This window comes from Balaenoptera borealis (genome assembly GCF_965194805.1).
Source record: "Balaenoptera borealis genome assembly, chromosome: 1".
NCBI classification, from domain to species: Eukaryota; Metazoa; Chordata; class Mammalia; order Artiodactyla; family Balaenopteridae; genus Balaenoptera; species Balaenoptera borealis.
Genome location: NC_138860.1, coordinates 61584229 through 61597774, shown reverse-complemented (window position 1 = coordinate 61597774; position 13546 = coordinate 61584229). Strand labels below are relative to the sequence as shown.

The window sequence follows — 13546 nt, the reverse complement described above, 5'->3', positions numbered from 1 at the left end:
ACAGGAAAAGGGAGAAATAGAAATTCTTCCCAAAACACAAACTCCTGCCCTGTTTTAGAAAAATACAAGCAGTAGAGGCTAACCCAAAGGCCTCTGTGAAGATCCAGGTTATATTACGAGATGCATTTATGTCCTGAGATCACTTTTGGCCTGAGAACAATTCCAGGTCATGCAGGGATTTCAGGCTTAATTAACCACAATTATTTACAATATTTGTTAACCAAGAGATCTAATCTACCACTGTGTTATCTGAAATGTGAAAAATATTTGACACTCATATTGTACGCTTAATATGTATACTGAATTATATGTTCCCAAAACAAAATGGTACCTGTCAATGGTCTTTGTAATCTAGCAATTTGTATATTTCAACTCCAGCTTTATAATTTACCAACTGTGTGATAGTTATCTCTTTGAGTTTCAGTTTCTAGAGAGTAGTCATAATAGTAAGGATAAATAACTCTTATAAAGGACTTACCATGTGCCAGGCATTGTGTTAAGCACTATACCTGCATTAATTATTTTAATCACCAAAACAATCCCGTGAAATGGGCTTGGATAATCAGTTCCCTACCACCACCACCATTTGATGGATAAGGAAACTCAGGTTTAGAGAGGTTAAGTAATTCCCCAAAGGACACACAGCCACTAATACATATATATTATCTCGTTTTATTCTCACAACAATTCTGGGGCATTGTCTTTGTAGAAGTAGAAGCTGAGGCTTAGAAAGTTGACATGACTTTCCTAAAGTTAGTAGTGGGGCTGCATTTTGAGAACTGTTCTGTTTGTCTCCAAAGTCCATATTCTTTCCATTACTTCAAGATACCTCGAAGAAACACACACATACACACACACAGAGAGAGAGAGAGAGAGAGAGAGAAAAAGAGAGAGAGAGAAAAGTATCCTAACTCTGTGGAAATCTCTTATTCATTAGGAATATTATATCTGACAAGTATGCAGACAGAAGCAAATCCCCTACTGGGAGGAGTGAACGTTTACCATCCTTAAGAGCACAGCCAAGAGCCATTTTGCAAAGCCCAAGTTCCCTCAGACAATTGATTCCTAGATCTCAGGACAGTGACCAAGATGGAAAGTTGTCAAGAATCCTAGATCTGCTATAACTCTATTCTCCCACACTCAACCTTGTTTCCCTCAGAAGACAATCTTACATAGATGTGATATCTTCTTTAGCCCAGAACTCACTACAACTTTATCCAAGACCAAAAATACCACCAACATTTAATATTCACCGGCAGCACTGTGGCATCAGCACTGTGGCTTGGGTTCCACCTCTGCACTAGCTATGAGCAGGCAAGTCTCCTAATGCTTCTGAACCATGGTCCTTCATGTATAAAATGGGGAAAACAGTAATGCTGCCTTGCAGTATTATTGTGAAGATCAAATAAGATTAGACCATGAGTAGTACAAGGGCATAGACTGTATGTTATTTATCTTCATAATCTTGGAGTCTGGCAAAGTTTGTGATAATAAACATTTGGTAGTGAATGAATAAGCAAATGAATGTATGAATGAGGAATACTTTATAAGCTATAAAGCACCATATCAATTAGGATTAAGATAATAGCACTTATACTTAATGTACCTGTTTCATTGCTTTTTCAATTGCTTCACTCTTGGCTTTAATCCCTAATCTATCATGTAGGGAGGTTGTTCTAGATTTTACATGAGATCCCTCCCAGTGCTGAGATTTTGTGATTCTGTTACACTCTGCCTTTTAAACTCCCAATATGTACTCTACCAGCCTGCATCCTTATTTTTTAATCTTTTAATTCTGAAATAATTTTTGAGATACAGAAGATTTGTAAAGATAATACATAGGATTCATGTATGCCCTTCACCTAGCTTACCCTAAAGTTATCTTTCATCACTCTTGTGCCTTTATGAACACTAAGAAATTAACATTGTACACCACTAAACTCCAGACTTCATTTAGGTTTTACCGGGTTTTCCATTAATGCACTTTTTCTGTTACAGGATCCAAACCAGGATACCATGTAGCATTTAACCCGTATGGCTTTTGCAATAAAGAGTTTTACTATTGTATTTTTAAAAGCATATTGGGACATTAAGATTTGGGGGATAATGGAAACCTAATAAAGAATTTATCCTGAGGTAACAAGTGTGTCAGCCATCCTCTGCGCATGGTTTAGAGAACTTCAGGAAGTCAAAAAAGATGATCCTGCATGGCGGTGAATGCAAGAAGCCAAAATGAAATGTGTACAATAAAGTTGAGCCCCATATTATAGACACTGGAACATTGAGAATCAAAAATGTAAGCATAAGTTTGTTTTTGAAGTCTGTGAGTCTGTCTGTTTGTAAATAAATTCATTTGTATCATATTTTTAGATTCCACATATCAGTGATATCATATGATATTTGTCTTTCTCTGTCTGACTTATTTCACTTAGTATGATAATCTCTAGGTCCATCCATGTTGCTGCAAATGGCATTATTTCATTCTTTTTTATGACTCAGTAGTATTCCACTGTATATATGTACTGGGGGGGGGAGGGATAAATTAGGAGTTTGGGATTAACATATACACACTACTATATAGAAAATAATCAACAAGGACCTACTATACAGCACAAGGAACTCTACTCAACATTCTGTAATAACCTATATAGGAAAAGAATTTGAAAAAGAATGGATATATGCATATGTATAATTGAATCACTTTGCTGTACACCTGAGACTAACACAACATTGTAAATCAACTATACTCCAATATAAAATAAAAAATTAAATCAAAAAATGTAAGCAAAATGGTTTCCCTTGCAGGAAGATCTCAGGCTTCTTTGTTGAGGGCACTGTGGGCTTCTCGATGCACTAACTAGTCTTATTTGGTCTTTTGCTACATATTTAGTGGGGCCTACTATGTGCCAACATTATTCTAGTGCTGGGCAATATTCTATACAGTGGTGAATGGGAAGAAGTCCCTACATTCATGAAGCTTATAATCTGAAGGGGACAAACTATAAATACAAATCATGTAATGACAAGAGCACTGCAGGAAACATAACGCAGTTTGGGGAGTAGAGTGTGAGAGACGTTGGTTTAGAGGAGGTGGTCTGGGAAAACTTCTCTGAAGAGGTGAGCACTGTGTGTACTGAATGATCAGAATAATGAATCAGGACGGATTGCTCCATACTAGACAGAACCTTGGTCTCAGTTAGAATCAGATTATGGAAAACTGAGTTCCTACTATAAAAAATTAATAAGCAGAAACCTCAATTAGAGTCAGGAGACCAGAAAAGAGTGCTCTCATACCCTTCAAAGATAGCAGACCCAACAGAAGAAGAAAGATTTCCTCTTCTTGCCTGGCAAGAGCTCAGCCAATGAGAGATTGTCATAATGCAACCAATGAAAAGCCATGAACTCTGTTTACTATAGGCCCCCCAACTTCCTTTTCCCCTCTATAAAAGAGTTTTCTCCTCTCCATTTTGCAGGGGACTTGTGCATGCCTCACTATAGTTGTAGACCTCAAATTGCAATTCTTTGCTCATCCAAATAAACCCATTTTTTTCTGGAGTTATAACTGGACGTCTATTTGGTTTAGGTCAACATTTTGTTGTTCCATATGGGGGTCCAGTGAAGACCCCCGATTACTCTGAGGCTTGTAAGCAAACAGGTGTGGTACCACATTGAGCTCATTGTTGCTCACTGCTTTTCTAACTGACCCCGGGGTTTGAGGGCAAGTCTTTCTCCTGGATCGGAGCTTCACCCTCTTTGCGTTTTGAAGCTCTCCAGGTTTTATTTGGGATCTGTTTTAAGGTTTCATCTTTTTTGGTTAAGACCTTGTTCTGTATGCGACTACTCATTTGGCACTTTGGCCTGATTTTTGAAATCAGACTGATCCAGCTTGAACTGGCTAGCCATCAGCCCATTCGTTCAGGAATAGGGGCTGTTCTATTGGAACTGTGCTGGGCAGCTTCCTGCCTGGCTCTTCCAGGACTAGACTGTTCCCTTAGAACTGGCTGGTATTAGGCCTGCAGGCTGTTTGAGCTATTTGAGCTGCTTAAGTTGTTTGAAAAGAATTATTTTACTCTAGAGAAAAAGCTCTGAGAAATAGGATCCCAGTTATCTAAATATTTTGAGGGTACCCCTTTCCTACAGGGATCCTGGCCCATTTTATGTTTGAAAACCAAGGTCCTTCTTCATGTGCATGTCTAACCAAACTGGATTGACCTAACCGAAAGCAATTTAGAATATCAATGACCATTATGAGGAACTTTTGAAATCCCTAAACGTACTTTTCTTAAAACCAAATTGGACAACCATAGCTCTAAAATTTCCAAAACGAAATGGAATGCCTATTTTGATTGGTATCTTTAGGCTTCCAAACATTATCAGCAGCCTAAAATTGCATCTTTGCAAAATAAGATTTTAAGATGAACTAAGGTAAACAATTAAAGAAAGATAACATGGCTCCCGAAGCCTCAGGCTCTTCTTCCTTGGCTTCTCTGTCTCAGGCTCCATCTCCAGCACTGTCTTGTCTCACTCCTTCAGCTCCTCCTGCTCGGGCCCCACCTCCAGTGCCAGCCTCCCCCCTTCCCTTCTTTTTGCCTGCCTACACCTCCCTTACATCCCCAGTTCCCCAATACTAATTCTCTTGCCAGACTTCCCCTTTTCTCTGAAACTCTCCCCACTCTCTTTTCCTCTGAACCTATCAGAACCTATCCCTTTAAAATTAAGCCTTTTGGGGATCCAGAGGCTAAACCCTTAATTTCTTATATTTCCTGGACTAATGCTGAACTGCGAGTCATGGTCAGAGATTCTCCCAAAGTAACTGGAGATCCTCACAGATTTGCTGAATTAATATAGTCATTCAAATTTATCAACCTGGTTTCTAAGACTTACATCAGCTTGTTCATATGCTTGTAGGTGAAGACCAGGAGCAGCATTGAATGAAAACTGTTAGTAGAGGAAAGCCCGAAAGGTCTCTAGAAGTACAACCATGAGACCAGCCCACTAACTTATTATATGATCAGGCTCAGACAATCAATAAGTGACTTCATTGAGCAATTCCTAGGGCTTTTCCAAAGCCTGTTGATTGGAACAAAATTCAGGCTTGCACACAAAAATCTGATGAACATGTTTATGACTATTACAATCGATTTCATATTATTTTTAAAGCAAATTCTGGTCTTTCTTCAGATGTTGATTCCACCCATGTAGCTTGTAACTCTATGTTTAGTAATAGGCTGACCCAGAACATCTCCCTTCTGGTAAAAAGGACCAGGACGGAACAGGAAAATCTGTCCACTCCAGATTCAGTTAATCTGATAAACCAGCTCTCTCATACTTTAAATGAGTCACCTAAAAGGAAGACTGACAAAATTCTTAACCTTCAACTCCAGCAAGTGAAGGCCCCTAAATGACCCCCACCCCCACCCCAAGTTTCTGCTATTATTGCAAAAAGCCAGGATATTGGAAAAGTATTTGCTACAAATTTAAGTGCTTTAGGTGCCTTCAGCCCTCTAATCAGCCTTTCCAACATCTTCCCAGTTCTCAGTGACTAAGCTCCTGGGAACTATAGGAGCTCTTCCTAATCCTCCCTCTTAACTGACTTGAAGAACGTTTCTCCAGATGGGGGATAAATCTCTTCCAGACCTCACTGACACTGGAGCCACACTCCTGGTACTCAACCCCTCTACTATCAATCACCCCTTGTCGTGTAGTACTAAAAAAATTCAAATAGTAGGGATCTCTAACAAACCTCAAGAGGTTTCTGTCCTTGAACGTATTCCCTTTTGTTTAGGCCCTTTGAAAGACACATACCCCTTTCTCCTTAGTTTCTCTGCCCATCCATTTATTAGGTCAAGACTTCTTAGAGAAGTATATAGAACTTTCTTTCTCCCAAAAGGAGAAAGCAATTCTAGAATTGACAGTAGTTATCAAAGCAGCCAACCAGGTGAATTAAATGACTCTTTGACATCTTTTATTTGCTTTGTTTTTGATGGTACTAGAGTTTATTCTGGAAACACTGATCATCTGCCCCTATTGAATCAATTACCACCCTCCTTATTGGCAAAATTCACAGCCCACCTCCCATCAAGATTCAAATAGATCTCTTAAAACCTCTTCCCAGAATTAATCAACATCCTGTAAGTAAAGAAGCCCTTCAAGGCATAAAAACCATATTAGAAGATTACAAGGCTCAAGGCCTCACTGTCCCTTAACTAGTCCCTGTAATGCTCTTATTTTACTTTTGAGAAAACCTAAGGACTGAGAGTGGAGGTTTGTCCAGGACCATTTAACCATTTCAGTAGAAGCTCTCCTGAAAATTCTCATCACACTCAACATTTCTCAGCTTCCTCACTTCATAAGAAGTCCTTTTGTTAGCTGTTCCTCACATCACTCTTTTATGTTGTAATAATCTTAATTCTACTACTCTTCTCCCCTCTGTCACTGATGAAGTTCCTCTTGACTGCTTAACACTGATGGATCACCTACTGACTCCTTGTAAATGATCTGTAGGAAATTCTTTGGGTAATGTTCACTATTCATTGTTCACTAGTAGTTCTTATTTAAAAGATGACAATGGCAAATATTGTGCTGAATATGCTATTGCAACTTCTTTTGATATTGTTGAGGCAGTACCTTTATCTATGGCTACTTCAGCCTAACAGGCTGAATTATATGCTCTTATGTGGGCTTGTACCTTAGCCAAGGATAAAACTGCCAAAATTTGGAGTAGCTCATGATTTTGGAATGTTGTGGAAGGAACATGGTTTCCTCTTCTCTATCATGTGATGTATCTTTGGTAAATTCATAAATTCAAATAATTAGCTCTAAAACAAGCTGCCATTTTGAAATATCTTCTTGGGAATTCTTTGAAGCCCTGGGGAAAAAGCAGATGCCAATATACTGAATGCTCTTCTTCTGAATTCAGACTCCATGTAAAGCTGGTTTGCCTCAAATTAGCCTCATCAAATTTCAGATTCACAAAATCTTTATTGACTGTCCATGATGTGCCAGGAATTTGTTTTAGATTTAGATTTGTTCTAGAGTTCTCCTACACTTTCTCCTGTAAGCATCACGGTAACACCCTCTGACAGCTTGTGAGGTGGGTGTCACACTCTTTTCTTTTTTTCCAGAATGAGAAACTGAATGCCCAAGACCACAGAGCTCCGAGATGATAGAAACAGGAGCTGCAAATCAAAGTTTCCTGATTCTAAGACCAGAGCCCCTTCCACCACACTCCAGCTCAGCCTCACTAAAAAATTCCAGTTTCATCTTGTTCCACACAGGACCCACATGTTCTACAGCCTGGGTCAACCCAGGCTTGAGAAGACTCCCCAAGAACAACTGAGGCATGCTCTGAGATGGCAAAATGCCACTCATGGAACCCAGGTAAATCTTCCAAGCAGTTGTTAGTGAGGGACCAGCATGCACACTTCAGAATCTGCCAACTGAAGAAGTGATTTTCAACAGAGAAACCCTAACAAAACAGCAGTGTTACAAGTCACTCAGCCATGACAGAAGCACTTTTTAAAGACTGCGCTCCAATTAGCAAGTGTCTTTAGCAGACCCTATGTACTGTTGTCACATCTGTGTTCAAGATTCCTCGTCCCCTTCTAAAATAAGCCTGCAAGCTAATGTAGTTATACAAGGCAGCCAAATTGCACGAAACTGTCAACTCTTCCTCCAGAACAGATTAAGACCCTGCAGCCAACGGGAAGATATAACTGCTCCCCACTTTATGAGCAATTTCTTTCCTTCCAGATTTTTCAGAGACTGGAGTCTAAACTCAAAGCAATAATCATCCAACAAAAATGCCTCTGGGATAACTGGGATCAGTTCTGGGGCAGCTGAGTCCTACTGTTTTTCATGTTTGTACATTTTTTACTCTGTGATTAATGGAGGAGCAGATGAGAAAACAGAGGGTGGAAAGGGAGAAAGAAAACAGATATCATTTGACTCTGCATACTCAAAAATGTAGAAGAAGGGAAGGTGGAAGAGAGATCGTGCCGGTCAGCTTCTCATTCGACCCGCATTGGTCAAACAAAATCATATAATTTCTACTCCCTCTCATGCTTTTCTTCAAATAGTTTGGGAGTTAATGACAAACCAGTCACACGCTGGCAAGTTTGAAACTAAACATAACTTGCCTTCTCTCCCTAGCAGGGGTAAACACAAGAATCAACAGAATGAAAGAAAAATCCAACTGTCTTTTCAGAGCCAAGCAGAGGAAAGAGAATTGGAGCCATGGAGCCTTGCGAGATCATGCAGTCTGACCGCTCACTTTCCAAATGCGGTGGGAGCCTAGAGAGCTGAACCCGTGGTTCAAGGTCACCCGGCAAGTTGTCTTTAGAACCAGGATCTAAATCCAGGCCTCCTGATTCAGAGCCCAGGGTTCTTCCTTTGGGATTTAAGAAATCATCTGAGTGTGTTTTGCTGTGGCTCTACAAGGGGAACATTAGAGAGGGGCCCCACCCATATGATAGCCCCCTAAGTTGGAGGATTAGACAGACAGTTGTAATTTGGTCATCCCCGTGCTCTGTGCCAGGCAACTGGCCTGGCTACTGGGAACCACTGGAGACTGTCAGTCATGGAGGTGAGGCTGGATTCTGAGCCAGCCATCTGTCAGAAGGGGTTTTGGATAATTAAATCTGCTCACTAGAGGCAGTGGGGGGGATGGGAAAGACCCAATAATGGGGCCCCCGACCTGAAGCTGCCTGTGTGACCCTCTCCCCATCCCTTCCACAGGCTGGCTGAGCCCCTCCTCAGTCATGGTAGTAATCAAGCTGGTCCAATCCCTCCAGGGCTGGCTACTGCTGTGATTTGCAGAGCCCTCCCTCCCCAGGATGAAGAACTGCCCTGAGTCCAGTCCTGTGGCCCCGGCTGTGCTGACTGAGCCCACACTGGGCAGAGGGAGCAGACTCTCAAGTCTGTCTCACCCATCACCATGGCTAAGCACATACACTTTGGAGCTGAGACTCACTGGATCCAAATCCTTGCTCTACCACTTCCCAGCTGAGGAAACCCCTGATCTCTAGACTGCGTTCTGTCTACCTATAAAATGACTTCGAGATTTGTTTTGAGCATTAAATGAGATAATCCATATAAATCACCCAGCATGGTGCTTGCTCAGGGTAAGCACTCAATCAATGGCCGCTGTTTTTGTTACTGAGGGGTCCCCTCCACCCATCAGTCTTTTCCTCTTGATCTCCCATCATTGTTCTGTGGCTGCTGGAGTGACCCTCAGAGTCTTGTGCTTGACCACCCCTAACCCCCATTATACCACATGCGTGCTGGGAGTCCTCATAGAATCTTCTCTCTACAGTTACCATAACAGCAGGCTGCCAGTTGGGCTTCCTCTTCCCCAGGCTGGCCTTCCACAGGGTCTGTTTCCACCCATTTCCCCGACCCACCCAGTGGTCCTGCTTTCATCCTGGCTGCTGTGATTAACTGGCCTCACAGACCATAGCTCCTAGGATGGGCTCTGACCAAGTACTAGGGTAAGACAGTCACACGGCACAGTGAAGACACAGGCTCAGACCATTTCCATGTCCTTAACCACGGCAGAGCCCAGTCAGAAGAGAACAGTCCTTCTCCCCAAAAGACTTTAGTAAACTATTTCCCAGCAATGAAACCCATTTTAAATTCAGACAGAGAGAAGGACCTTGGTACTCAAAACTGAGAGAGCACATTTAATCGGAGCAGGAGAGAGCTATTTAATTTCACTTCTCTTTGCCTAAGCTTCTTTGACCCCTCTCCCCATTCGTTTGCTCTCAATCAATATTTCTCAAACTGTCTGTGGTGAACGTCCCATTGTTTCTTTTCCCCAAACTATTGGGTACCAATACTTTTGTAAAACAGTCAAAATAAATTACTACCAAACTAAAATGTCACTTGGATGTCACAGCAATGTTAAATTGCTATAAAGTTCCAGAAATACTTTCAATTTCTGTACTTAACTTTCGGCGAACTGGTAAACGTTTTGCAGACCCATACTAGTCCTGGACCAAACTGAGAGTAGGGCTGCTTCTGGAAGGAACAGAACCACAGAGGAGTCCATCTGCCACGGACACCCCCCATTCTGGGTTTTTGCCCTGTAATGCAGTCTGCCCAGCAGTGGCCCTGCCCCACCCAGAGCATGCAATGGAAAGGTTCCTTGTAGAACTTGCCCAGTCTCCAGTAAGTGCTGTTCCCTGAGCGTCAAGCATCCCCCAGTGAGAGGGATATGCTGCGATAATACCGGCCGTGTGCAGCCTGCTGGCTCTTACCATTCCATTCCAGCCCTGTTGATCTCCTCCCACCAGCATTCTGTAGGCTCCCCGAGGCTCTGAGGCGTGGGCATGCAGGCGTAGTTCCACTGTCTGTCAGAACCTTCCTTCTTGTTGAAGATGCTCTTCACGGCCACCACCACCTCCCCATGGGGACACTGGTAGCTGAAGCCCTGCCGGTTCAGATTCACCCACCCATCATCACTATAGTCATGGTACTGCTGATATGAGTACGCGTAGTCGTCATACTGTCCCCAGGCCACGGTGACCAGTGGCAGAAGCACCCACAGAAGAGCAAGGTCCATGCTGTCTGGGTTTCTGGCAAAAAATGTCACCCTGTGTCTGCTGGGCTGCTGGTTTTATAGAGCTGCTGCTGACATGTGGCTTCCAGATGTGGGTGAGCAGGCTCCAACTGCAGTGTGTCATCGTTTAAGCAAAACTTTTCAGCGTGGAGATATTGGCCGTAAGTACATTCAGTTTGTTTTAAGGTGGAATTCTAAGAAAACGTACGGAACACGCAAATGGAAGAAACTCCCTAGAGAAGGAACAACTTAGCAGATAGATTATAGAAGCAAATGGCTTCACACTCCTCAGAAACATTCACTTGAAAAAAGGAGCAAATTTATCCCACATCTCTTAGCACTTCACTTCTCTCTTCCCTACCCCACCCACCACTAGCAAACCCCTGTATTTGGTCTCCAAACCAGCCTTCCAGGACCACACAAATATGCAGAAAGTGATTTCAAAACACCAAAATAATAGGTTGAAGGGTCAGAGTTATTTAGATTTCTGCAAGGCTAGATGCCTGCTCTAAGTTCTCAGCCCAACATCTTTTAACCCCGAGTATAAGCACGGAATGCCAGTTTGCAGGCTACTCTGAGAATTTTTAAGTCACATATGGAAGTACTATGGGCCCCTGGAGAGATAAGTTGGGCATTATCACTACATTTAAGCATCCTTCTGAGCTGCTGAAATTGGACCCATCTACACCTAGAAACTGTGCTCGGCTGTCAAATACATCATGAGTTTAATTTAAATAAAACCACTTTTTATTCTTTGGTGGTTTTCCCCTCTGTGTTGAGTTTTCTTTTTAATGAGGTATAATTTACATATAATAAAATTCATCTCTTCCAATGTTCAGCATACGGTCATTCAACCAGTACCATAATCAAGACACAAAACAGTTCCCTCAACCCTCTAGGCCCCTTATGCCCCTTGGTAGTCAAGTCCTTCCCAATACCCAGCCCCTGGTAACCACTGATCTACTTTCTGTCACTGTAGTTTTGCCTTTTCCAGGATGTCAAATAGATGGAATCATACAATATGTTGTCTTTTGTCTGACTCCTTTCACTAGGAAAAATGCTTTCTGGATCCATCCATATTGTTGTGTGTTAGTGTCAATAGTTCATTCCTTTACACTGTTGAGTGGTATTCTATGGTATGGCAGTACTACAGACTGCTTATACATTTACCAGTTGAAAGACATTTGTTTTTTTCCCTAGCTTTTAGTAATTATGAATAAAACTACTATAAACATCCATGAACAGGTTTTTGTGTGATGAAATTTTTATTTCATTTGGGCAAATATCTAGGAGTGAGAATACTGGATTAAGTGTATATTTAACTTTGTAAGAAACTACCTGATTTCTAAAGTGCTGAACTATCATGCATCCCTCCCAGAAAAATTGCAGTTTCTTTTATTTTAACCATTTTAACAAGTTAGTAGGTTTCCAGTGGTATTTCAGTGAGGTTTTGATTTGCATTTCCATAATGACTAATGATTTTGAGCATCTTTTCATGTGTGTATTGGTCATCTGTCTGTTTTCTTTGGTGATTTAGCTGTTCAAATTTCTTGAGCCCTTTGGGCATCTCCTAAGTGGGTAGTATTTCCCATTTTTCATCAAGGCTGTCCCTAAGGAAGTTTCTTAAAATTGTGATTGTAGACCAATGATTTCTCAAGCTCCTGTGAAGATTGTTAAAATGCAGATTCCTGGGCTCCACTCCAGACCTAGTAAATCATAACCTCACAGGTGATGCCCAGGTATCTACATTAAAAAATTCTTCCACGTGATTCTTACTCACACCAAAGTTTAATAACCACTTTCCTAAAGAAATGTGGATCCAGGGGAAAAAAAAATCACCCTATGAATTCCACCCCTTGTCAACTTATAGCACATTTACCAGATGGCATTCAGGCTAGATTAAGGTAACCTTGAAGGAGAAAGTCACACATGGGAGGAAAGCAAACGTGTGTATATTTGTGTGTGTGTGTTGAGCATGTAATTTGCTCTGGTGATGTAGTTATCAAAGGGAGGGGAAGAGGCTCTGGGCTGAATAGGCATGAGTCCCAGTTTTGTTTTAGTACCACCTTCTCCAATAACAGGGGTACCCAACCCCTGGGCTGCAGCCTGTTAGGAACCTGGCCATGCAGCAGGAGGTGAATGGCGGGTGAGTGAGTGAAGATTCATCTGTATTTAGAGCTGCTTCTCATTGCTCTCATTACCACCTGAACTCTACCTTCTGTCAGCATTATGGTGAGTTGTATAATTATTTCATTATATATTACAATGTAATAATAATAGAAATAAAGTGCACAATAAATGTAAAGCAGTTGAATCATCCCAAAACCCTTCCCAGCTCCCCCGCTCCCCTGCCCCCCTCCCCCGCCCGTCTGTGGAAAGACTGTCTTCCTTGAAACCGGTCCCTGCTGCCAGAAAGATTAGGGACCACTGTCCTATCACTCCTATCCCTAAGTAACTCCCCAGTGCTGGCAGCTGGAGTCCTTCAAGCTTAGGGCAACCACTTTGGTTTATGATATTCTGGAGCAATTATTCTCAACCCTGTCAGCACTTAAGAATTACCTGGGGAACTTTTGAAAGACACCAGTGTCTGAGCCTCACCCCAGATCCATCAGATCAGAAACTTTTGAACCAGGTCCAGACAAGAGTATCCTTTAAAACCTTCCTGTATGATTTGCATGTACAGCCAAGGTTGAGAACCACTACTGTAGAGGTTTTAAAACGGACCATCCTGATGCTCATGAGTTATATCCTGCGTTCTGGATATGACTTATGAGCAATCTTAAGACTTAAAGAGCTCCAAGAGACAATGCAAATCATTGCAAGCACTCATCTTTATCATACATTCATTTCCCAACAATTTCCAGGCCCTGCCTGTTCCCCATTGTCTGCAGACCTCTTTTATCTTACGGTTTACAGCTTCCATGGCTAGACTCCCTGTAATGTGCACAAGTAAACATCTTTAGAGTTTAGGCTAGTTTGGGTATAGAT

General features: G+C 41.8%; 1 protein-coding gene and 2 long non-coding RNA genes across 3 annotated transcripts in view; 2 read left to right on the top strand and 1 right to left on the bottom strand.

The window, feature by feature from the left end:
* Nucleotides 1-11742, bottom strand: part of DPT (dermatopontin) — a 45007-nt gene extending 33265 nt beyond the window's left edge. Inside the window, exon 1 of the mRNA XM_082402092.1 lies at nt 10257-11742. Within this exon, the coding sequence (XP_082258218.1) occupies nt 10257-10561 (305 nt within the window). The 5' untranslated portion in view covers nt 10562-11742. The remainder of the gene's footprint in view (nt 1-10256) is intronic.
* Nucleotides 1-13546, top strand: part of LOC309636198 — a 937790-nt gene that overhangs the window by 120840 nt on the left and 803404 nt on the right. The window lies entirely within an intron of this gene.
* LOC309605229 overlaps nt 1-13546 on the top strand; it is a 214495-nt gene that overhangs the window by 28392 nt on the left and 172557 nt on the right. The gene's annotated exons all lie outside the window — the stretch shown is intronic.